The following is a 25,356-nucleotide window of genomic DNA, read 5'->3' as shown; positions in this document are numbered from 1 at the left end:
CAAATGTAGAGAGGGGTGACTGCAGATCCAGGAAAGCAGTTTTTACTGATGTATCAAAGCACTGGATGATGTTAGAAACTAGATAGTCAAGACACCATACATCACAGAACAGTCACGCCTTCATGGCATACGCTTGTAAAGCAGTGGCATAGAGATTCCATGAAGGAAACGGGCATGTAATCACATCTACATATGAGTACATACTACCCCACAAGCTGCCTCAATAGGCATGTAGCGGGGGTGATAGGAAACTAACCATTAAAAACATAAAAGGAAATGCTCAAACAGTTCTACTTAGCATATATGTATTCAAGTCCTTCAAAGTTAAGGGGAAAAACGAATTGCCAAATCTACCCGTTTAACAACATGATTAATCTCTCTCATAATTTATCTCTTCTGTAGGACCTGGAAACACAGTGGGGATCTGATATGATATTCTCGGTGTCGCTCTGAAGGATATTTTTTCTCAATTGCACGAGAAATTTCATGCTAGCAATGGCATGCAGCCATGGATCTATTTCTTGGGAACCAGGTCTTTAGACTCACAGCATTTCCCATGGCCCCTTTCCTCTCTTACGATGGGTAATGCTGCTGCTTGTAGCTCATGAACGAAGTGCAGTAGATTTACATCATTCATGCCTCAGCATTTTAGGGGCAGTTTCTTACTTTGGACAAATTTCAAAGAACCAAAAACCAAGTAGGAATAACCTTGTGTTTTCTCTTGTTAATTGCAACAAAATGTCGTTTGAACAGGCCACGTATCTGTGGTATTTACCCAATAATTACATGAAGGTAAACAAGTTTTTAAACTTCAGAAACCAATTTCTTCATTCTCCTTCTGCATAAAATTAATCTTGTGCATATACGTATCCTCTTTTATCATCTGCCTTGTCTGCTACTTTAGTTGTAAATATTTGTTCCCAAGAGTGGAGACTGAGATAAATACATTTCTTTAATTTTTAATTTACTCTCAGAATAAAAAATACATAATGTTAGTTTTTCATTATTAGATTATAAGTTAAAGACAGCAAAACAAAAATGCATTTTATTTTTAAAAATCTTTAGTGTTTCTTTTCAACATCCATGGGTGCATATTTATGGAACACTTAAGATAAACAGGGCAGCTGCCTAATTGGGGCACAGTGTACCTACTGGTCCTCACGAATCCCAGTTAACTGGAATGAACTGTATTTCATCACAGAAGTTCAACTGCAACTGGATCAACTGCAGCAAAATGAAAAAGACTTGCAGATTTTCTGGTCCCCTAAGACTTTGAATTTTGACATTGTTAATAAAGATAGCCAAAATTTTGAACAATATTATGACTATGTCATTTACTAAATGGCCATAGTTTTTCCTACCACTGAAAGGCATAGATAAATGATTTACCACCTTATGATAGTGAAATGAAAGTATAATGCAGGCATATTGATAAAATAGAATAGAAGCCAAAACTCTACTCCTTGTAGGTTACCAAATGAATAGAAATGCTCTCAAAGAGATGAAGTTTAGTAAAATTAAACTTTTATCACAATAACCAAGCTTACATGAACAACAGGAGGAGAAGTTACAGAATAATGAAAAAAATGTCATTAAACCGTACCCTGATGGAAATAACATTCCATGGACTAAGAGAAGATACTGATCAGATTTGTGCACAACTAGCAATCCATTCCTGAGAACACTCGAGAGTGTAACATGAGCAACCACTTCGCTAGCCATTATAAATAAATAGATAATTTCTACCACTAAATAGGCCAACAACCCAGGAATCTCACAGCTACACTACATTTAGAAGGAAAAAATAAATTAATTTTAGGAACCTTAAAAACATGAATCTTGGGCTGAAGGTAATATGAGTTGCCATAAGGAGGACAGCAAATAAATCATGCTACAGCATGAAATGAACTGATTACAGAATCTAAATTTGAAAAAGGAAAAGGTCAACTTGATTGCAATTTAGCGCTGAGGGTATCTCAACCATTCTTGCTCAGATCAGCTTCTTCATCTTTTCCTTTCGATGCCAGTAAAAGCTCGTAGAGTTGTTGCACCTGGTCTTCGCGCATCTTGTCCAGTTCTTCTTCTGATAAATCATGACCCAGAGGCTTTGCATGCTTGGGTCCTTTCAGACCTAGTTGTTGGCTTAGATTCAAAGCGTATCCCTGCACGAAAAATTTGAATTAGAGATACTATCATCTTAAAAGAAAATAATGGAACAAAATTTCAAAACATGTATTCGAGTATGAAGTGCAAAGGAGTGATCTTAAATGCTAGTATTAGGTTATCAATAGGAATCATGAATACAAAGACTCATCTATAGAATGTGATACCTTCAGCTAGGAATCTCTAGTACAAGGAATCGTTATTTGAAGTGGATACGGTCAGGAATTGCCAATGCAATACAGACTACTTTAGGGACTGAAATGTATCCCCATCAGTTGAAATCGATACAGGAAAGTAATCTTTCAGCCCATCGGCACATCTAATCTATGATCATGTATGATGCAACATTAGCAAAATCCAGGCTTCAGGAGTGTACGACATATGTGTCAACCTTTTTCTCCAGGCACTCATACTGTTATTCACTTCAAAAAACATGAATACTCAGTTTATATAAATCTGAGAAGACACTGTCTGCCCTTTTGTGGTCAACCCTGTTTTCTGTTTGGTAATTTTTTGAATAAGTATCATAATGCTAAAAATTTAAAGCTAATCTCTCCACTAAGATATGAAAACGTCACACATTTAAGGGTGTAGGGAGATTTCAATGAAAAAATTTGTGAATTTCACACGTAGATAGGTATAGTTTGGACAACCAGTTTCATCGCTCCTGGTCCTTCCACTTGTGCTGACTTTATGATTTTAAGAGTTGGCATTTCCATGCAACCTCACGTTCGCTACATCACAAAGAATACTTCCATCCTTCTCCAATCCACAAGGCACCCCCTACCTAACCTCCCCTCCCCCCCATCTACCCCGTGGAACACCCACTCACATGTTTCCGTTCAGGTACTTCTTGTCCACTATTCCTTTATTACCATACTTTCAAAATTATTACTAAAGGTGGCATAAAAAATCGATAAATCCAAAGATATATATATTTATATTTTTTGTGCATCAAGGGAATACAGAACGTAAATAGTTTATACTGTACCAGATGATGCCTCACCATGATGAAACCCTTCATCCAAAAACTAAATGCATATTATGTGAAATTTATAAAGTTTTTTATCTAAAAAGAACCAATTTCACTGACAATGAGTGACGTATCAAAATATTGATAATGCTGGGCGATTAAAATACTTCTCATTAGAGACATGGCAGAGGTATGAAATAGATTGGCCACATGAGCTGCATCGTGCATGATTGCGGGGTGAAAAATTATTCAATGCTCTCTGAAGACCATTGGGGCGAGAGTCTCTTTTTATCAAATCTATGCTGGCATTGATGCACATTCAGGCTTTGCAGAGTAATGTAAAAGAAGCAGCTCTTTGTAGAGAATTTCCTCTGCCTTGACTCATATTCCACTGCAGTATTCCCGGGTGTTTCAACAGGTGTCTACAGGCGTGAAAGAGCAGGTACAATAAATTGTGAAGATGCCTACTGATATCTTACAGCAAAACTGTATTGGGAGATTTGTTGATACATACTAAAAAAAACTGATTTACGCCAACTACCCCTGCTGCTAAGCTAAATTATTCAACAAACCAAAGGACATAACCGGAAAGAAATATGACACATTGGTCACTAGGGTTATATAGAAGCTGTGACTGCTACTTTCAAACTTCCGATAACAGATACATTTTGTCCAATATTTTGAGACATAACAGATATAAGACCTCAGTGCAATGAATAAAAACTGACTGCTAATTCGTAATACCATAATCCTTCTTCAAACGTTCCAATCAAGAATATCACCCTTAAACTACCTCTACCAGAGCTTTTCCCTATTTAAAGGAAGCAATTCTGAATAGATTCACAGCAAGTGTATTCACCCATCTATTTAACCGTAATCAATTATCGGTAGCAGTCCACACGCTTACCCAGCAAGATACTGTTAAAATTTAACTATCAATACAGAGAATCACTGATGGCGAAGCTGATGTAGAACAAATATTTGCTTACCGTCCATTCATTCATGAATATCAATGCTTCTTGCGCATTGCAGTTCTTGTGCCTCCTAAATTCTTCCTTAGCATACAAATCTCCTAAAGATTTCATTGCCTCTGGTAACCCTCGGTGTAGCTTGAGAATCATTTTGTACAAAACTCTCACTCGTTGAACATGTTTGAGATCTATTAACTTTCCCGACATTTCGGACTTTCTATGTAGTTACGTTATTGATAAAATTCCTCCGATGTACTAACGTACATTATTATGATAATGGAAGTAAATATAACGAACAGATACCATACCAAATCGAAATATCAAAAATTCCTTGTTTGGTGTCGCATGGTCGCATATCTCGTGTCATTTGTTATCAGCTGTAGAATACTTTCATATCCTGTGATAACAAATGTAATCACTAATTCGGTAATGCCTGTTGTGGCTTTGATACAAATGTTGGTGTTAATCTCATCATTTAAATTCCGTTGAAAGTTTAAATCGATATCCCTCGTTAGGGGCTCACTGAAGATTCAAAAATGAAAACTATTGAAGGGAAAATAGTAGTGCTTGGAGCTCAAGGTAAAAGATTCTGTTGCATCGTAATTTCTGTTTTCTCGGTTCTTTCTTCGTATTTTTTCTTCAAAACTGTATGAAATATCATATTTAATATAAGTTGTTGTGTAGTTATAATGCTTTATATGTTTTCTTTATGTAGGTGTTGGGAAAACCAGTATGGTTGTTAGATACATAGGTAAAATGTTTAGCCATCACATTAGTCCCACTATTGGAGCTTCATTTTTTACTTGCAAAATAAACGTTGAGGATGCTCGAGTTAAGCTACAGGTATATTTTTCTATTTGGAAAAACGAGAATTTGTTGTGTAATGAGTTACATGAATTTTTTTAGTACCAGCCCACCGCTTGCATAATAGTGTGTTGTACTGAGTTGTGTGTCTTACTACTGCGCTCTCCTTACACTGTGTTCTCGTTTCTCATTAATGTTAATATTACTCGTGTCTGTGTTTTTACCACATCTCCAAAATGATATTTGTCCTGGTTTGATTTTCAGGTGTGGGACACTGCTGGTCAAGAAAGATTTCGGTCCATGGCACCTATGTATTATAGAAACGCAAATGCAGCCCTTCTCGTATTTGACATCACTCAGTATCACACATTCACTTCTGTCAAATCTTGGGTGAAAGGTAATGAAATTCGTTATTCATTATTGTTCTTTATCTTGGTGAAGAGTTATGTAATTGGACTGAGGATGGTCCTTGGTAGGCAGTGCACTCCCCATTCCTGATATTTTATAGTTACTATTCTGATTGACTCGGAATTTATGCTAAATTTTAGTGTAGAATTCAATATCTATTACCTCTGTGGTTTATTGTTTTGCAAACAGTTTCTTTCCATAAATAGATTTATGGAGATACAGAGTCAGTGGCGCAGCGAGGGGTTTTTTGGGGGATAACGCCCTCCCCCCCCCCCCCAGAGCTCATAGAAATATTTAAGTTTAATCTATTTTACTCAATTGGATTAATATTACTTAAACAGAATAGTCTAAAGATTAATAAAATATCCCTCTGAAAGTCGTAAAACTCACCAGTTTGAACCATTTATCTTAATTTTTTCTGGGGTAGGACCCTCGTATCTCCTGCTTACCCTGGCTGGTATGCCAGACCCCCCCAGTATTAGCTGCGCCTGAAACCCCCCCCCCCCTAGCCTTAATTCCTTGCTGTGCCCCTGCTCAGTGTGTTTCAAAGGCACCTGCACTGCCGAATGAATTTAGTACATCGAAGGCGGCTTATAGGATACAATTTGCATGTTAGAGTTATTGCATGTATACAAATATGCACTGAAATCGTTGATGCATTTATGTGTACATGTTGATGTACCCTGTAGCCAGGCCTTAAAAATTAATTCAAAAATGAACACAATAATCTGCCATGTAACCACCCAACTTGCACGAATGCATGAACAGAATATATAACTTGTTCTCATTTGGTAAACTCAATACATATACTCATATACAGGTACATCTTATTAATCAATCAACTATGTAATCAAGACCAATTTTTCATAACAGTGAAACTGGCAATAAGTCCTGATTATAACAAGCTGAGTTGTGTGTCTGAGATAATGCTCTGAAAAAGTCACCAAGTTACACTGGTCAGGGATGTCAATATCAGGTCTGGAAGTCACGGAAGTTAGATTTTAGTCTGGGGAAAATTCCACAGGCGTTAGGAAAATGATGAAAATCGTGGCTGAATGCACAGAGTATTGTTGTGTTAGAGTGGCAAGGTGGGTGTTTTCTTGCTTTTTTGTCTGGGCGTTAAGGGTTTGCGCGGACTTGGCACTACCTGACTGTATTACATGCAATGCCTTTTCTCTTCATCCCAGAAAGAATTAATCCTTGCTCATAATGTAACCTAGCCATAGAAAGCCACGTTTTATCTCAAAAACTGATGGGATATTAGTCTGGGAGCCACTAGAAACTCTTCATGCTCGGCTTTTATTGCTTGAGCTGTTTAGAAGGGATATTTTCAGAACTACTCAGAGAACATCATCTTAGAAACTCAGTATTTTTTTAATTCTGTCGGAAACGATAGTGGAATGTTTTGCTGAATGAAAGGATGGGTGTAGGAATTCGTTTCTCTCCCGAACTATAATGGGCGAAAATAAATGCTGGGTGGGACTGTGAGTCGCATGTCTCCTACTAGTATCTCCTTTTCTATTTCTGTTAAAGGCTGTAATCAAGTTCAAGGCGTGTCCACATGGTCGATCCTGATATCTGTTAACACATTCAGTCAATTGACGTGGTCCCGTCCAAGGCGAGATACGGAGCATGTCAATTGACGTACTCTGCCGATCGTTTTGCCATTTCTCCGCCTCCGTACATAACTAATATCCTCTTCCAAGTCTTCTGATCGTGTGCATGGCCTTCAGCAAAGCTTCCCTCTTTCGACCCGTGTGCACCGTTTGTAAATAGCAGTATTTGAACGGAAGTTATGGCACGAAAACCTTTTTCTTCCTTATTTTATTTGCTGATTCTGACGACTTCCATGAAAATCAGGCCCACATTGAATGTGTTAACTTTTAAAGATGGAATTATTTTGCAAATAACTATGCAATTTGCTTTATGATCAATCATCTATAAGGGATTTCATATCAAGCAAGGTTGTAATGTGTTTGTTTTGGATTGCATTGTGGTACACTAACCCCCTTGATGGTGTTTCATTTCTTTGTCCTTGCAGAACTTCAGAGGAACGTGGAAGAGCCCATGGTGTTGGCATTGGTTGGGAATAAGGTTGATCTCTCATCCCAGAGGAAGGTGTCTCGGGATGAAGCATTTCAGTACGCCTCGTCAATAGGGAGCTTATATTTTGAAGCATCTGCCCTTCAGGACCAAGGTAGGTACTTTGTGCCATACCATTTTGGATTGTCCACCTACCTGAAAAACGGGGAAACCCTGGAATGGGGGATTTTTCTCCAGCTGAGATTTTAATTTTACACTCTATTTTATATTAAAATAGTGTCTGAACCCTAATGCCAAATTTTAAGTCTCATTGTTTTGTCATTCATTACTTGTTAAACAGCAATGTTGTCAGAAGATTTTGAATTTTCTTATAAGACTGAAAACACTCCGTTATTGGTTGAAGCTATCAAGTTGTCACTTGTTTGATGTTTTCCATGATCTATATAAAAGATATAAATCAACACAAAAGTCCCAGGATTATCTAATCATAATGCTTGAATTCACAAGGCCTATTATTTTCATTAGAGTTCCCTTTGTAAAACTTAAATTATTTTCCTTGCTTACGGGCGAGGAATGTGTTGAGTTTACTTATATGCCTGCTCCAGTATTTGAGAAGAATCTGACTATATTTGTGTCTCTGAAGCTGTCACTCCGAAAGTGTATGGGGAGAAAATAGAAAAATGGTTATTATTGCCATGGTTTTTCAAGTAAATTTTTATTTCATCATCTAAACGATCAATTTCATATATATATACCGGCTTAAGGAATTCAACTAGTTGTGGAGTCATTGGAGTCCTTTCTCTCTCACGTTGCCATCCTTGATGGACCCTGAGGGCTTAACAACAAGTAACAGAAGCTGCAATTCAACAGCCATAGGAATTCAGGAGCCTGGATCTATTACATAATGGGTAGTGGCCTCCACGGTGGCCCAGAAAGCCGAAGGTCTATGGTTTGATTCCTAGTTACGGGGAAAATTTCTCTCAAGGCAATTCAGTATGCAATGCTAAACCATTTGGTGTGTGCATTATTTCACTATTAATTTACCAGAAAAGGACAATTGAAATGACAGGGTGTCCGTGATTGGGAAAATCGTTAATTATGAGTGAATTATTAGTCCCTTGAATCGTGCATGAAATTTTGCTTCTGCCTGGAACTTCAAAATATTTTATTTCGAATCCTTTAAAACTTCCCTGGGAGACCTGGAATTATGCATGAATTTTCCTCTTAGGATTGGCGGGGCACCCTGAATTAGTTTAGTGTAATTAATCTTGAAATTAGTTACGTCTAACTGAAAATTTCAAATGAGAGCTTAATAGTTTTTTTGATGAGTTATCTGTGGTAAAAAAATAATTGGCCGAGCGAGAGGTGCGTTTCCTCGTAAAAGGGTTGGAGAAAGAAATTGAAGAACGATTATTTTCCCAGTTGGTTCTGATGGAGTTGATTTTCAATTTGTAGGTATTGAAGATGTTTTCCTTAGTGTTGCTTTGGGATTGGTGAAGCTTGCTCAAGATCCCACGCAGCGAACCAGCATTAAAGTTTACGAAGGCCAGCCGGGAGTCATGCCCGTCGTTGACCAGACAGAAGAAGATTCAGCCCTTCCTAACGTCATTGGCAGCCCTGCGATTGCTCGAGCGGATGCCGAGCGATCGGTGTGGTGCTGCTGATGAAACATTTTCCAAAGACACTCTGGGTGCACCCCCTACGCTCTTCCTTCCCCCCCCCCCCCCTCAATCATTGCTTACCCTCAACAAACACATCTTTTGCGGCATAGTCTTGGTTTGAAAACATCACTACATGTCCATTGGTGGTCTTAATTTTATTATTCCGTCCAAAAACTTAGATTCCCCATTGGAATCGCTCTCTAACGTCAAAGACAACGCAATCAGCTAAGCGTATTCCCTTTTTCTGGTTTCGATGTTACTATTATGTACATCTCTAGTAGTATGCTAATCAGTGAGGATGGGTTGGTTCCACCTTTTCATTGGTTGTATTTCTGTGTACAGTTCTTAACAAGAAATTTCATTTTCATTGATTTATTATCAAAAGCTTTCAATAATTTTCATAAAGGTATTATAAAAAATTTATGAAATATCACAAGTAATCTCTGAGAAGATTACGTGATGTGATATTTATATTACTTATTGATTTATTATATAACTCAATTTGAAGTGTATGAAGAAAATAGGCTCTTAGAATGTACTGAATTTGGTTCATCTGAAAAATGTTTGATACCAATTCATTTTGGCTTTGCTTTCGATTCTGCCTCTCTGCTCAATAATGTGTTGAACTAAGAACTGAAGAAGTGACCCATCCTTACCATCAAGTAATTACGTGCTTGAACTTTATGGAAAAAAAAATTATGCCTGGCTTGGAATATTTACATTATTCTTTAATGTAACTTTTTTTCATGGAAACGTTCAGTTACCACCACTTTCACATTCCTGTGATGAGGCCTGAATTGATCAGTTGACTGCCATGAGCCTTGTTCTTTCAGAATGTTTGTAATTAGCCTCACTTATATCTTGTGGAAGATGTTTTTTTTTAATTTCACATGGTGCCTTTTGCCCAGGACAAAACTAAAGGAGTTCATTATATTTTCACGTGGCAATTGGATAATTACTTTCATCCCAGTGTATGAAAAAATTAATGCTTTGGTAATATCTGAATAATTGATTAAAATGAATTAGTACCTTCGCAAATGTCGTTGAGTTGGAATGGGTGAGAATGTAAATAGTCTGTACCTGTTGTGGTTCAGTGGACATTCAGTCCACTTGTTACCATTTTTAGAACTATCAGTGTATTGAGAGGTCATAGGATACTCTATTTTGTGGAGTCAATATTCATTGATTCCAACAAAATTTTGTATTCCTGCATGCAAAAAGGTGAGTAGGGTGGTCAGAATATTTGTTGGCATGAATTAGGTAACAAAAAGGTACTTTGCTCACCTTAATCTGTGGTGAACACCGTGTGATGTATGAATGTATTCAGCTAACTGTATTTTGAGGAAAAGGTCCCTTCACACTTTTCATAGTTGAGCAGCCATTTATTGAACAAAAATGACTTCTAATGTCATGCCTAGTTTTGATATTATTGTTCTCAATGATTAATGCATGCAATGGATAGTAAGGTTATCGACAGAAATTAAGGTTCAGGAATATTAGCCTCTGATATATTGTTATAAATAAAAAATTGCTGTACGGTGACATGAGATCTTACATGAATTTCTACAATGAGTTGAGTGATAACACCGTAATACCAGGAATTAATGTTATCGAGTTGGGTCACAGAGGCAATGATAATTTGCTCAAAATTTTTTTCAACTTTATGGAGGATAATTCTGATGTATCTAATGAGGAGGAAAGTGGTTTTGTCTCATTCACAGCGAAGCACTTTCTAGTTCTGACATTTTTCTTTCATCACAAAGCATGTCTGCCTATTTCCCCATTCGGGTGATCTCTTATTTTTGTGAGGATAAGGCTCAGCTAATTCTTATTTAAGCCAAGGCGATGAGATTGGAATAATTATTTAGGCTTGTAATGAGGAGAGCTTTTAAACAGTGGGATTTGGTCGCTACATATTTTTCTCAGCGTAAAAACTTCCTTGGCTCATGGCGTTGAGGTTGAGATCAAAAAATGAAAAATCATTGGTATAAACATCAGGGAAAACCTTTTTTTCTTGAATGTACAGATTTACATCAGTATTTCAGGAACTTTGTGAAATGAAATCTATGGGGATATCCTGTCGAAAGCCTCATTTTAAGGCAGGTTTTGAAGTGTTGTCACTATAGTGGACATGATTTTGAGGAGTAGGTATTGCTTAAGAGAATTTTTTGTGATATTCAAAAATGAAAATTCTTGATGGCTATTTTTTTCTATTTGCGTTTAATGGATGTTACTTTTGTATCTCTGGTGCTTTTTTTAGGGATTTAGTTACTCTATGCAAGCTTCCATTTCCATTAATTAGTCGAAGAAGCAACTGCAATAATCTCACTTTGTAATTATTATCGTAGTAGTGCAATTTTTTTGAAGAATTACCAGTCTATACATACCTATACTACTTAATTGTGTAATTTTAATATATGGTGAGAACCATTGGATCCACTTGTTTAACATGGTTGTTTTTGTATTCTAGGTGATAGTAATGAATAACCAATTGTGTAAGATAAAGTCACTCTCCGCATCTGTCTTTCCTATGATTTATGAAATCTGTTATATACATAATTGTAAATCGATTGTATAATGTCCTTTTGCACCTTGTTTTTAGTGTGATGTATATTTTTTACCCTTTTAATATTTTTACAAATATTTTGACTTATTTTCCTTGTGTTGAATATTCTTTGTATGTTAAGTGGAAAACCAAAAATGCAGCTGATCCAGAGTGCAGCTTCCTTTGCTAATGCTAGAATGAAATGATTAATTTTTGTAAAATAATCGAGTATTGTGGGAGTGTGCAAGCTCTAATATTTGTCATTTTTATAAGGAAGTGAAACTATTTGTAGTGTGTACAGCTTTGGATTGATATTGAAACTCTACATGGAAACTGAATACATGCATATATTTTGTAAAATGTCATGGCTGTAACTTTTACTTTCTTCCTTTTGTACATTAGCCATTGAAAGTTGTATTTTGGTAAATTTGTGATTTTTTTATTTACGAAATCACCTTTTTCCTATTGCCTTAAAGGGTAAATTTTGAACCACATGTTTATGTACATAAATTTCGTAAGAGGGCTGTTTATACCATAATCCCTGGAATTGAATGACTTTTTTGTTCCTGCGGGCAGTGGCGGCTGGTGGTAATTTATCTAGGGTGTGCATTAGAGCAGATATAGGATGATTTCATTATATTATGTTAATACTAATCCATGAGCATCATATTTCATCGTAATAGAATACATAGCAAGCAAAACATATCACTGGTATATTCTACCCTTAAAATTGCATGAACAGAAATAATATTAGCATGCATGAAAATAATTATTCTAAACACACCTTTACAAGTGACGGTGGGTGAAATTCATTCTCCTTTCCTTACACCCTATGAGGAAGTAGTATAGAAAACGGCCATGCAGATGACTCTGTAGACGGACTAGGATCCTGGGCGCAGGTAGCGTAGGTGGCGGCTACACCACTACACTACCTGCTAGTCACTCACCAAAAATATGTGCGAGCGCACTCGCATCGTTTTGAGTCTGCTCCCATCACCCATTTGAACAGTACATACCCCCCCGCTTACTTCGTCCCGCCATAGCACCCACAAGCGATCGCATAGACCGAAAATGCGACTGGCACGATGCCACGCGATCGCACTCTTGTAGTGAATTCGAAAAGGAGATAGCTGTAGAGTTTGGAGGCTCATGTTTCTTGCATATGCAGACAGGACTTTTATCCTTCTCGTTGCAAAGGAATAGTTTTCTTTTATAATTCATTCATTGTCACGCCATCCCTCGGCCTATGATCCGATGGGACCGCCTACCATCAGCTAATACCCGGCAGCTCTCGGCAGGCTCCGATCTCTTGAGTCGTGGGCTAACCTCATAGGAATTTCTTTTTACGGGTGCCAGGCAACCAAAGTTGCCTGGCGCCCGTAAAAAGAAATTCCTATGAGGTTACCTCCTTATTCTACCCTTAAAATTGCATGAACAGAAATAATATTAGCATTCATGAAAATAATTATTCTAAACACACCTTTACAAGTGACGGTGGGTGAAATTCATTCTCCTTTCCTTACACCCTATGAGGAAGTAGTATAGAAAACGGCCATGCAGATGACTCTGTAGACGGACTAGGATCCTGGGCGCAGGTAGCGTAGGTGGCGGCTACACCACTACACTACCTGCTAGTCACTCACCAAAAATATGTGCGAGCGCACTCGCATCGTTTTGAGTCTGCTCCCATCACCCATTTGAACAGTACATACCCCCCCGCTTACTTCGTCCCGCCATAGCACCCACAAGCGATCGCATAGACCGAAAATGCGACTGGCACGATGCCACGCGATCGCACTCTTGTAGTGAATTCGAAAAGGAGATAGCTGTAGAGTTTGGAGGCTCATGTTTCTTGCATATGCAGACAGGACTTTTATCCTTCTCGTTGCAAAGGAATAGTTTTCTTTTATAATTCATTCATTGTCACGCCATCCCTCGGCCTATGATCCGATGGGACCGCCTACCATCAGCTAATACCCGGCAGCTCTCGGCAGGCTCCGATCTCTTGAGTCGTGGGCTAACCTCATAGGAATTTCTTTTTACGGGCGCCAGGCAACCAAAGTTGCCTTCCTATGGACAGCACTGAAGGGAGGGCTTCACACAATTGTCACACTTAACATGGCAATTAATTTATTGCACATTTGAACAAACATAAAGTTTCCTTTTAAACAAATACCAAAAAATTACAATGCAACATACATACAAGATACCATGAGAATATTGTCTTTTCTTCTGGTACCAAACTTGAAAATTTGAGACAGGAGAATGCTGGATCTCGGCTCATATCTGCCAAAAGGCAGCCGAATCTCAGCTACGTTTATCCAGGAAATCACCTGAGTGGTGTCCACAGCCCCAGAGTACTTGCCCTGGAGAGAACAAGAGATAGGATCGACCCATGTCTCAGCAACCGGCCAGAAACCAGTTAATTGCACCCAATGCTGTGCACTTGCAATAATGAGGCTGATCCACTTATCGAAGAGCGTCGGGAGATACAGCTTGATATCCTTCGGGCGGTTTCTCTAAACATAGGCTGGACACTCATCTGAGTCGACCATCTCGTCTGTCTCCTGTCTCCTCTGTCTCTCTGCCCTCACGCACACACCCGACTCGCTCGCCTCTCTCACCCAGACTCGCTTCCTGGCTGACGCATGGTTACCCGGGCTCTCCCGGCCAGCCCACCGACCTATCCAGATGGGGAGGGGGGTTTGGTGGGAGGTGGGTGTGTAGGTAGGGGTAGGATTATTTGGGAAGGGGAGGGGTGGTCGCCTGAACCAAAGCTCCGCACACCCAGCGAAGGGAATACAGGGCAATGGGTGTGTGAGTCACACTGGAACCGGCTGGTGAAGGCAAGCCCAGTGGAGATTTCAGCGTGAACGCTACATCATCTTTGGGTGTGCACTTGCTAACATGCGTATACGCACGCGCCGCCACTGCCTGTGGGTTGATTAGTTCCTGTTTTTGTCAGCAACCAGAAGTGCGGTCACATAGCCAGGGCTTCTACCCAACAAAAATTATTCCCTTGTGGTGACTACCCTCGGTACAACTGCTTACCCAGCCAGCACATTATAAGTGATTGAGATAAGGTGAAAGGAAGAAATAAGGATGGTGCTTACGAGTAAGCTTGTGGGCCATTTCTTTTGGGTCTTTAACGGCCAGGCGACAAACATCCAGAGTAATGGCAACATGGAGGCCAAACTTTTAGCACTTCCGTAGATGTCATAGGCAGATTTAGGGGGCAGCAGGGGGGCACTTGCCCGTGTATGCGGAGCCTCAATCATTTAATTTAATATTAATAACTTTCATATCAAAATATGGAGAATATTTTCTACCGTAATTGGATTTTATTTTCAATCTCAAATATAAGATGACCTGTTGTGCCCCTCCAGAAAAAAAATCCTGGATCTGCCCCTGGTAGATTTGTTTATTTATTTAATGCAGTCCAAAAGCAGTACGAGGCTAATTACAGACGACTACAATAACAGGAAAATGTTATTATCCCATCGTTTTTGAGTATTTATTAAGGCATTTATGTGTAAGAATAATGTTTTTATTCTTGGCGCTTCCGTATTATGAGGAGAAATGACATGATGCGGCCTTAATTTGAAAATTATTCACATTTATGAAATGATGGCGAAACCATAGTTGTAAGGAAAACACATAATTTCACACGAATAGCGATTTAGAATGTAAAAATGCCGGAAAGGAATCTCTTATATGTATAATTTATTCATCAGGTTATCAGACAATAAATTAAAATTCAAAAATTTTAGATTGCGTGGAGCATACAAAACTGATGATCTAGGGATCACATGTTCAATTCTCACGGATGTTAGGTAATTTTTTTCTTTCCACTACAAAGAAAAATTATGTGAATTTATGCTTTGTACAATAAGTATCTTCACCAGCCTGTGGCTTGCAGTTATTAATTTTTTTCTATTCAGGGGACAATTGTTCAGCTCTTATAAAGACTTGCTGAAATTTCACCGGTAGGTTTTAAATAGGCATGTCAGGCTGAGCAGCGTTGCGTCTGTAGTACACTGTTCTACAGCATTTGGCACTCCAACAGAAGCGACTTCTGTTAATCCGAGGATATTTGATGGCATTCCTTACCTATTCTTCCCTAAAATCTTATCTTGTCTTATATAAGTCCCTTAGCTTATGATAACCTGTTTATCAATTTTTTCCGTAAGAAAACCATAAGAAACGGATAACTCTCTTACTTTGTGCTCTCTGGGATGGAACCAATAACCCAGAGTTGTCTGACCCTCCTTTTTTTTATGTATGTAGTTGCATTTCAAGAGGTCTGCCAATTCCTAACGATAAATTTAACTTTCAACTTAAGGCAAATGAAATTCATGACTGAATTAATTAAATGTATGCTTTTCCAATGGGTAGCAACAAAATATCAGTGTAGGCAACCCACACAGCACTCAAGCTCCTCCAGACCAAATTTCTGGATACGACCTTGACCAAATGTTTTTTTACTTCCTGCTTCTGCAAAAAGGTTGTTCGTCAACGATTAAGCAAACTAATTTCACATATTGCTCATTTGCTGTTACTTTGATCTAGAGATAACCAACTCAATGGCAAATTGCGATATTTACTTATTACCTGCTTGCAGACAGCAACAATTTGAGAAAGGTAAACAGGTTTTCAGGAACACCAGAAGAAAATAATGTACTTTTGGAATTTAATGCATTGCCTTTTGAGGCCTTAGTAGGTCCTGCAGTTCATCAAAAAGGGATTAGGCATAAAATTATCGCTGAGGTCTTGAGATTATAGTAATGGATCAAAACCTGTGAAGGAAATTTAGCCATTTTGCTGTTAATGGTAGTCCCTCTGGGGTGAATATTAAAGGCAGAGGCCCACGAAATGAGTGTGCCTCTGAAATCAGTAGCAAGTCCCAAACTCGTACTGCCCAAGGATGATGTGGAGCGTCGAAACCATGGTAGCTACACTCACAGTACATGCCAGTGTACAAATGAAAATATGCTGCGGAAAAACAAAGTTTAATTTTCATATGCAATGAGTGAATTCCGTCCAGTATTGCCAGAAACCATCAACTCCAAACTCTAACCTTATCTCACTTCCTAACCACCTATCTGAACTCTTTCCTATTCCTCCTCACTGCAAAATAAATGAGTAAGTGATGGACGAAGCATAGAAGATGTAGAGAAAGAAACACGGAGACCAAAGTAAATGTTCCTACGTTAACCGTTTTAGTGTGCTGGATGATATATCAACTTTTGTCTCTCAGCTGAGAAGTGCTACAAGCTGAAATATCGACTTTAAGGTAAGTAATTAATTCTTGAAATTAATAATCATGCAGCAACTAAACTCTTGAGTAAAAAAATCATGATTGGTTATACTGTTAATAATTATAATAATAAGAGTATAATAAAAAAGCATGGGGATATACCAAAACTTTATACAACAGAAATTTGAATACCTTTGGCATTTCTGGCCAGTGCCGTTATAAGTTGGTGCTACTAATAGCCATGGATGCATTAATGCATCCATGGCTAATAATTATCTTTCTGTTGTTTAGCTTCTTGGATTGGTATTTAGGTATCAGGAGAGCTGACCGAAAGTTAATGGAAAATAAAATTCCCTTGTATGTTCGACACTGAGTAATTATTAACAATGACCATTCTTTTGATACAGTGATATCACTATGAAGACAGCTTGATATTATATAAAAGTTTATTAAGTATCATGTTAGTAACACTCGTTGTGAAACATAGTAATGAGCAAGTAGAAAGCATTACGCGGCTTTTAAACGAATTTGGCTGGTAGCCTCAAGAAACTCAAGAGCCTTGTGTTAGTAGGTTTCGATTGCTGTAAAAATTAAGAATAAATATATTTCAGAGCATTGGTGTTGTCAGCACTTTGGGTAGGACAAATGGGATTACATTAAAATATTTTACACAATTTGGGGGGGGGGGGGGGGGAAACTGACTTTTCAAATATTGGGGGGGATGCGTCCCTCATGTCCCCTATGGCGGTGATGCCCGTGTTTCAGAGTGATATGGAGAACATCATCTTATAACCTTTCTATGTATATTTCTAGGTCAAATGGAAACGATGAATTATGAGGGATAATTTGACTATTTTATATAACTATGGATTCATTTTTACCCCCCAGCTCAGCACATACTTCTCTTATTATTTATGGTAATGGCTATTGTCCTTATACACCTCATACCTCTTAGGCAGCTTGCAGGGAGTAGTATTGTTTTGGGGAGTCTGGCACATGACGTCACAGCATCATTTACCTTGAATATCTTCCACATTTGAATAGATAAATTTTTGCTTTAAACGACATAGCTGTAAGCATTTTATCATCCTTCGAATCCAATCATCAAATTTTCTAAGACTCATTCAGGGTCCAAAGTAAGGGTACTAGGGTATCCAATTTGAAGAGTTAGCGCTTTGACAGTTATTACAAATAATGTTTCTCCTTCAACGTTATACACGATTCACTGATTATCTTTTACGAATTCAACCCGTAACTCTCAAAAAGTGAATGGGGAGTCTGGCACATGACGTCACAGCATCATTTACCTTGAATATCTTCCACATTTGAATAGATAAATTTTTGCTTTAAACGACATAGCTGTAAGCATTTTATCATCCTTCGAATCCAATCATCAAATTTTCTAAGACTCATTCAGGGTCCAAAGTAAGGATACTAGGGTATCCAATTTGAAGAGTTAGCGCTTTGACAGTTATTACAAAAAATGTTTCTTTTTGTTTGCGGCATTTGGCATTTTTTGGTAAATTTGAATATTTTTTCATTTTACTGATTTGCCGATACTTCCTGAATGCAAATATTTTTCACTCCATTTGCAAAGTATACCGTGGGATTCCAAACCAAATAGTAACCAGTGGTTCTTTCTCTCCAATGGTCATTTGCTTGTTTTTGATGATTGTTTATCACCGTATGCAAGACGATGTCACATCAGCGACGCCTTGGACCACACACTGATGGAGTTCTAGCCTTTACCCCTTCATTTATGCTCGGTAATAATAGGATGTTGGTCCTGGAGGGGATGGTGAAATATCCAACCAATCACGTTGCACGAAGCGATTGAAGATAACGACCTTGTTCGGATACATGGTAATAGATGGCGTTAGTTTTCACCGATAAATCCAAATCGCCGTCACTGTTAATTCCATTTATTCCAATGATAAGAATGGTATGTGCCTTAGGAGCTTTGGTTTATAAAAACTCAAGTTACTACAAGTATAACAAATTGGTTAAAGTGAAAATTTCAATATCAAGGCTCCGTGAAAAAAACATACCCTGCAATTAAGCGCTGAAGATAAACTATCTAAGTATTCTTCATAATAAACTTCAATACAGTAATATGTATTGTAAATTACCTGCGTTTCACCGTGATGGAAGTTAGTTTTTCTAAGAAATGCTGATCTATTGGAATAAAATATTGTCGCATCCCTACGACGATCAGGACAGGACCCTGAAAATCGGGGTTGTGGACCGTCCGGGCTACAACTGGAGGAGCTTGGGAGAAATCAGGGTCAAGACGTCAAAGCATTTAACGAATTTATAACCGTCTGAGTTAGTCTCTCTCTCTCTCTAGTTCACTGGGAGGCTAGTGCTCCGTAGGTTAAGATTCGGCTTTGGACCAAAAACTGACAATTGTGGAACAAAATACTCGTCCTTTTACACTTGGAACGCATCCTGTTCTCTAACGAGCCGCAACGAGAGCGACTGGACGTCTACGGACACAACAATATTTACCAAAAAAATTCTAATCACAGAGTATTGCAAAGAAGTTTGGAGATAATTATTTAATTTGATTGAAGAAATGGAAATCAAACAGAGCAGATATCAACATATGATTCATGACGGCTTGAAATATATAATCTACAAAAAAATTATGTTACCTGTTCATTGATTAGATGAATAAAAGTCACTTATGTTTTCCATAGTCAGAATCCTTGATAATTACTCAAATATGTTAATTATTCCTACTCCTATGTCTCTATGGCATGAGCTTTGAACTTTATTGATATTTTTCCTCCAGTTTGAACCATATTTTTCTGACTATTGGAGATAAATAAGTGGTATCCATCTGTGACTCCATCACTCAAATAAAGCTAACACATTCTAAAAATTTTTGTTTGAAAGACGCATGACGCATCCGGATCACATAAAGGTTAGATCATGGTAAGCTAAGAAATAAAAGCTTTGGAGGGCAAGGGGGGGGGGGGGGAGGGGCTTGGAGCGCCTCCAGTGGGTAAATTAATTGCTATAAATGAATGTGAAAGAGATTTCTTCCCGTAAATTGACGTCTAAAATATATTTGTATGGATTGGTGGGATCATACGTCATGTTAGGAGCTTGTAGACCTGAGTTCTAAAATTTTACATTATAATGATCGAATTCGGAGCAGGAAACAGCTTTGGCTCAATGGAAACTACTCTCACACACCATTTTGATGACGCATAACACTTATATTGCTTGTGGAATTAGCTAAATTAAGCTGGAGATACGTAACAAAAATTGTGATCGAAAATTATCTGTACGAAATATCAAAATAAAAAAATCTCATTAGGATGATGCGCATTAAAATACGTTGGTTATGGTAGAAGATTGTGCTTACTTTTGTAATGAAAACCATTGAATTTCCGAATAAATAAGTGATTACCAGCATAGATGTATCCTAATGATAACTGAGAAAATACTTCAATTTTTGACATAGTTAGCAAAATAAAAACAGAATAAGTGAAAGCATGAGAGCTTAGAGAACAATGAGAAACGAGAGGAAATGGGTATCTCTTGTCTGAACCAACGAGTGTACTTCATGACCAATAAGTTATTTGTAGTGATACGTAAAAATTGCTAATGTGATAAATGCGATATTGATGCGATGCACGTGAATAAATGCGACATAGGCGCGATGACTGGACTCTTATGATGCTTAATCAGCAAATTTGTCTTTTCGATGGTAAAATTCGTAAATTTAGTCACGAGCTCTGTGGAAATGCTCTGCCGGCTCTTACTGCTAATTGAATGAGACTCAAACTAGACCATACAGGCTACACCACCGCCCCCGCCAGCCCATTTTCGCACGCTTCCGTCTAAAAGGCGCAAAATCGGTGAGTTCACCAATTGGAATATAGAAGCATTTCTCCCTCTTTACCTTTCTTCCTGAGAATGTTTTTTTCGGACTGTCACCTTGACTACGGTTATTAAAAACGCTACCAAAGATCGTTAGCGATCTATACGACGATGACATTTTGTGTTTTGCCTTGTATATCAGAAGGTGCTTGGCTCAATGGAATAGACCCGAATGTGTAGGGTAGACAGAGGTACGTTTGCACATGGGGTAGATTTACGCGGTGCACTTTACCTAACCGAGTTAAAACTATAGCGCGCCATAAGTCATAACATATTAATTTTCTTCCTTAGGGCCTATTCACGAGATTGTTACGTCAATCAAGCATCGGTCTAGCGTTATGTAAGCTTGTCCCAAGAGCGGGCAAGTTAAGTCTCCCGTCTACCCAACGTAGATAGAATAAATAAAAATGTCTTTCTAACAAGCCATTGTAATACTTATTCTTGTAGTTTTCTTGAGTGCACATTTTTTACTAATACTTTTATAATAACTCAAAAATTATTAAAATCAGTACAACCGTTCTTGATTTATAAATGGTGTTTTGAAACCGTTCATTGATTATCAGGTGGTACGAAGTTCACCGGGGTGATCTAGTTTAGTTATATCTAGTTCCTTAATTAATTTTTTCCAACACATTATTAATAAAACTATTCCGTATTTTTCAAATAACTGTGTTTCACCGCATTTTGTCGTCATCTACTGGTAATGTATAATGAAAAAAGAAAAAGATAGACGCTACTCAATGCTATAAAGTATAATTGAAGGTGCTATAAAATTAAAATGAAAGTGCTATTTACACGTATCTCTAGTTATTAGTAATGCTTCTTTTGTATTAGTTTGAGGTGTTGTCAATTTTTTAACATCTTTTCCGACTTTTCGACGCATATTTGTCATCTTCATTGACTTCCCACGTCATAAGTATAAGCACCCGAGCTTGACGCAATATTGTGAAGTGATGGTTCGTCTAATAAAAAAAATAATACTCATCTTATATGGAGGACACTTGTATTTCAATAATTAAAGGCATAACTGCATAGATAGTTACGGAGTCATGACCCCAGTGATACCCCCTACCCCTCAATCTCACTAGAAAAAGTTGCAGAAATAAGAAATGAAAGGAAATGGAAAAAATGTCAACTAGAATACCTAAAATAAAGAAAAAGAAATGTACTCTACCGTTTCCATGCGGTGTTTCGTGGAAATGGGTGAAAAGTGTTATTTATGAGTGTTGTAAACGTTGAGATTCAACTTTAAGTTGATTATGAGTGAAATATACGGAATTTCACGAGTTGGGAGGAAGAAAAGTATAATTTATTGGTATAATAATCAATGAAATAATTAATGAGATCTGCTTCTTCAAAAATATATTACAGATCATGGAGGAAAGAATCGGAGTTCTTAAATCTCATTGTTCATTACGATGTTAATTTATTCGCTTCCTTTTGTTATGGAGGGATGGGAATCACCCCCTACTACCACGACCAGCACCTCTTACACGACCGCCACCCCATACCCTCACCAACACGGCAAGCTTTTCCTACTCATTTAAAAGGGTTTATTTCTTTTTCGTTGTGAAATATATGATAATGTATCTAATTTATCAAATATCTGATATTTTTCTATCCATTTATTCTGGCAGTGATTATTAAGGAGAAGACTACAAGATGTACTGGAGGTGTTCACCTTCCTCAAGAAGTAAGAGTTGGAGGATGGGTGAAGTATCGGATGGAGAGGGGTTGTTGCCCCTAATTAATTATGGAGGGGGAGAGAGAAATCTATACTATCCTCGGATTGTTCAGGATGACTGAAGGGGGAGTATAATTTTACAACTTTACAACGGGGATAAAAAGTTTTATGTACGCATATTAATAAAACACATTACAAATGGAATGAAAAATGTATTATTTATTTCTTAATTTATTTACCCAGAATAATAACCTTTAAATATGCTAGAAGTTGCATTAGAATGATGGAGATGATCTTTCGATTTTAAAAACTGAAAAAATCAACACTAATTTGGAATATTAAAATAGAAAGTATTAATGTTAGAGAACAGAAATGTTAATACAAAGTATGGTTTCGTTTATTAGCTTTAAGGATGAACATTTTCTGTAATAGACGTCAAAACGATATATCGTGAAATAGGGGTACCGTTGAACCCTGGTAATGGAGCCTCAAGGGTCTGAGAAAATTTAATTCTTTCATCTGAGAGATAATAAAATGCTAACAGCTATGTCGTTTAAATCATACATTTATGTATTGAAATGTGGAAGATATTAAAGTTAGATGCTGCTGTGACGTCATGTGCCAGCTTCGGCATGCAGCTTTGGAGGCTTACCGGTTGAATACGTACAAAATAATCAGTGATTCGTATATAACGACAAAAAGGAACATTTTCTGTAATAACTGTCAAAACGCTAATTCTTCAAATTGGATACCCTAGTATCCTTACTTTGGACCCTGAATGAGTCTTAGAAAATTTGATGATTGGATTCGAAGGATGATAAAATGCTTACAGCTATGTCGTTTAAAGCAAAAATTTATCTATTCAAATGTGGAAGATATTCAAGGTAAATGATGCTGTGACGTCATGTGCCAGACTCCCCATTCACTTTTTGAGAGTTACGGGTTGAATTCGTAAAAGATAATCAGTGAATCGTGTATAACGTTGAAGGAGAAACATTATTTGTAATAACTGTCAAAGCGCTAACTCTTCAAATTGGATACCCTAGTACCCTTACTTTGGACCCTGAATGAGTCTTAGAAAATTTGATGATTGGATTCGAAGGATGATAAAATGCTTACAGCTATGTCGTTTAAAGCAAAAATTTATCTATTCAAATGTGGAAGATATTCAAGGTAAATGATGCTGTGACGTCATGTGCCAGACTCCCCAAAACAATACTACTGTAGGGGTGTGTGCAGATGTACATTTTGAGCTTCTGATCTTTCCCCAGCTGTGATATTCATCAAGGTGGTCTTGAATTTTTCTCCTGCTGTCTCTGGTTCGGAGCCCTGACGGTGTTAGCAGTTGTGTACAAGGTGAGATTCCAACATCGTCATTGTGCATACTAGTTGAATAGGGTCAGGGGTGCATTATGGTCATTTTTTGTGGTGGGGGCACAGGGGGTTCATCACTTTTTGCATCATCTGGATGCAGTATGAGATGCTTCTCAGCATTAATGATCCTGAGGTACGATATGCACAGAGAAGTGGATTTTAGATAAACATCAATTATTTTTAAACATTTTTTGTTTAGCTTTCATTGGAGAGTCCCCTTTAAGATTAAATTTTGTATGGATATATTCTAAATTGTGAGCTTCCATTATTTTTACTCGAAAACTTTACATTTTTACATATAAAAACCATCTGCAAACAGTGTGGATACCCACTGCTTGCATTATTTGATATGTATAAGGATGCACTCACTGTAGTGGATATCCACTATTTGTGCAAGTGGATCCACAAAGGTATTGTAAGGATCCACCCTATGTCATGTGGGTACCCTCAAATATTGGTAACAACTGCAATAATTTGTGGATATCAACTGAAATTTTAAGCACAAGGGTATATTTTCAACTTTTCCAGAAAGTATGGAGTTCGGTTAGCCCACACTTTGACCCACCACTGAATCGGGTTGGGTACCTATTTAGGTTTGCAGTTGGTAGGGGGCTGGAGGAAGTTGAGGTGTTCAGCTGGACAGTAGAAGATACGGTTTGGAAGGGAAGGATTGAATATTTTTTTGAAGGTGGCGCAAGGAGAATTTTAGGACCTTGGACTGAAGAATTTTAGGGCAGGGAGCTTTATTATGACAGACAAGTACTTTCACAGAAACTTCCTTCGGGAGATGGCGTTGCAGTTTCAGACATTTGCGTTGTTGTGGGTTGCCTATATTAGGGTGGACAAAAAATACTGTTTTATTTCGAAGTTGAAATAGCGCGGAAAAGTTGCTAATTATAAATACAAAGGAAAAGAAGAAATATCAAAATCGGTTGGCATCTTTCGGTTGCGCATCGGCCCTAAAGTTTGGCAGAGTACGAAAAAAAACTTCGTTTTTGTGATTATTTTTAAAATTTTTCAATTAGATGTTTTCGTAATGAAATAGTTTGTGACGCCTTCAAATAGAGCCTTAAAACGTGTTTGAATTTGGCTTCGATCAGTTTTTATCATATACAGTGGCGCATTGGGGCTAAAGTTTCACATTTTTACTTCTTTAATGCATTTTTTTAATCGTAATAGTTGTAGTATTTTTATTTTTAAACATAAGAACATTAATGTTCTTATGTTTAAAATTTTATGCGTGTACAATTGTATTTTATCATGGTGTGAATAAGTGAACAACTTCGATTGCGCATTGACATGCACCCATGCTATAGAAAAAGAGTGCCCGAAAAAAGAGTTAAGCCTATGGCATTATGAGTGATAACAGTAGCAACGGACATGGTACTTTTTCACTTGCTCTATATTTAAAAGGCTTAAATATTTGAGATACAGTATAGATTTTAACAATGAACTTACTCTTATAAAAAAAAGGATTTCTTTTAGTAGTCCATGTCAGTCAAACCTGTCCATTATTACTGCGGGAATGTCACCTGCCATTGAGGAATTTATTCACGTGATTTGATTCATGGCGATGATTGGA

At 37.6% G+C, this 25,356-nt stretch overlaps 2 protein-coding genes across 2 annotated transcripts; one reads left to right on the top strand and one right to left on the bottom strand.

The window, feature by feature from the left end:
- Window positions 1-1,507: 1,507 nt before the first annotated feature.
- Window positions 1,508-4,466, bottom strand: LOC124168794 (succinate dehydrogenase assembly factor 3, mitochondrial). The gene is made up of 2 exons (XM_046547103.1): window positions 4,126-4,466; window positions 1,508-2,162 (listed from the first exon to the last, which is right to left on the bottom strand). The coding sequence occupies exons 1-2, from the start codon at window positions 4,312-4,314 to the stop codon at window positions 1,977-1,979; spliced, it is 375 nt and encodes a 124-aa protein (XP_046403059.1). The 5' UTR covers window positions 4,315-4,466; the 3' UTR covers window positions 1,508-1,976.
- Window positions 4,467-4,498: 32 nt separating this feature from the next.
- LOC124168793 (vacuolar protein sorting-associated protein 21) lies at window positions 4,499-11,995 on the top strand. Its single transcript, XM_046547102.1, has 5 exons — window positions 4,499-4,686; window positions 4,823-4,950; window positions 5,176-5,308; window positions 7,361-7,516; window positions 8,818-11,995. The coding sequence occupies exons 1-5, from the start codon at window positions 4,644-4,646 to the stop codon at window positions 9,024-9,026; spliced, it is 669 nt and encodes a 222-aa protein (XP_046403058.1). The 5' UTR covers window positions 4,499-4,643; the 3' UTR covers window positions 9,027-11,995.
- Window positions 11,996-25,356: the final 13,361 nt, after the last annotated feature.

This window comes from Ischnura elegans, chromosome 12 (assembly GCF_921293095.1).
Source record: "Ischnura elegans chromosome 12, ioIscEleg1.1, whole genome shotgun sequence".
Classification (NCBI taxonomy): domain Eukaryota; kingdom Metazoa; phylum Arthropoda; class Insecta; order Odonata; family Coenagrionidae; genus Ischnura; species Ischnura elegans.
This window is presented reverse-complemented; position numbering and strand designations above follow the sequence as displayed.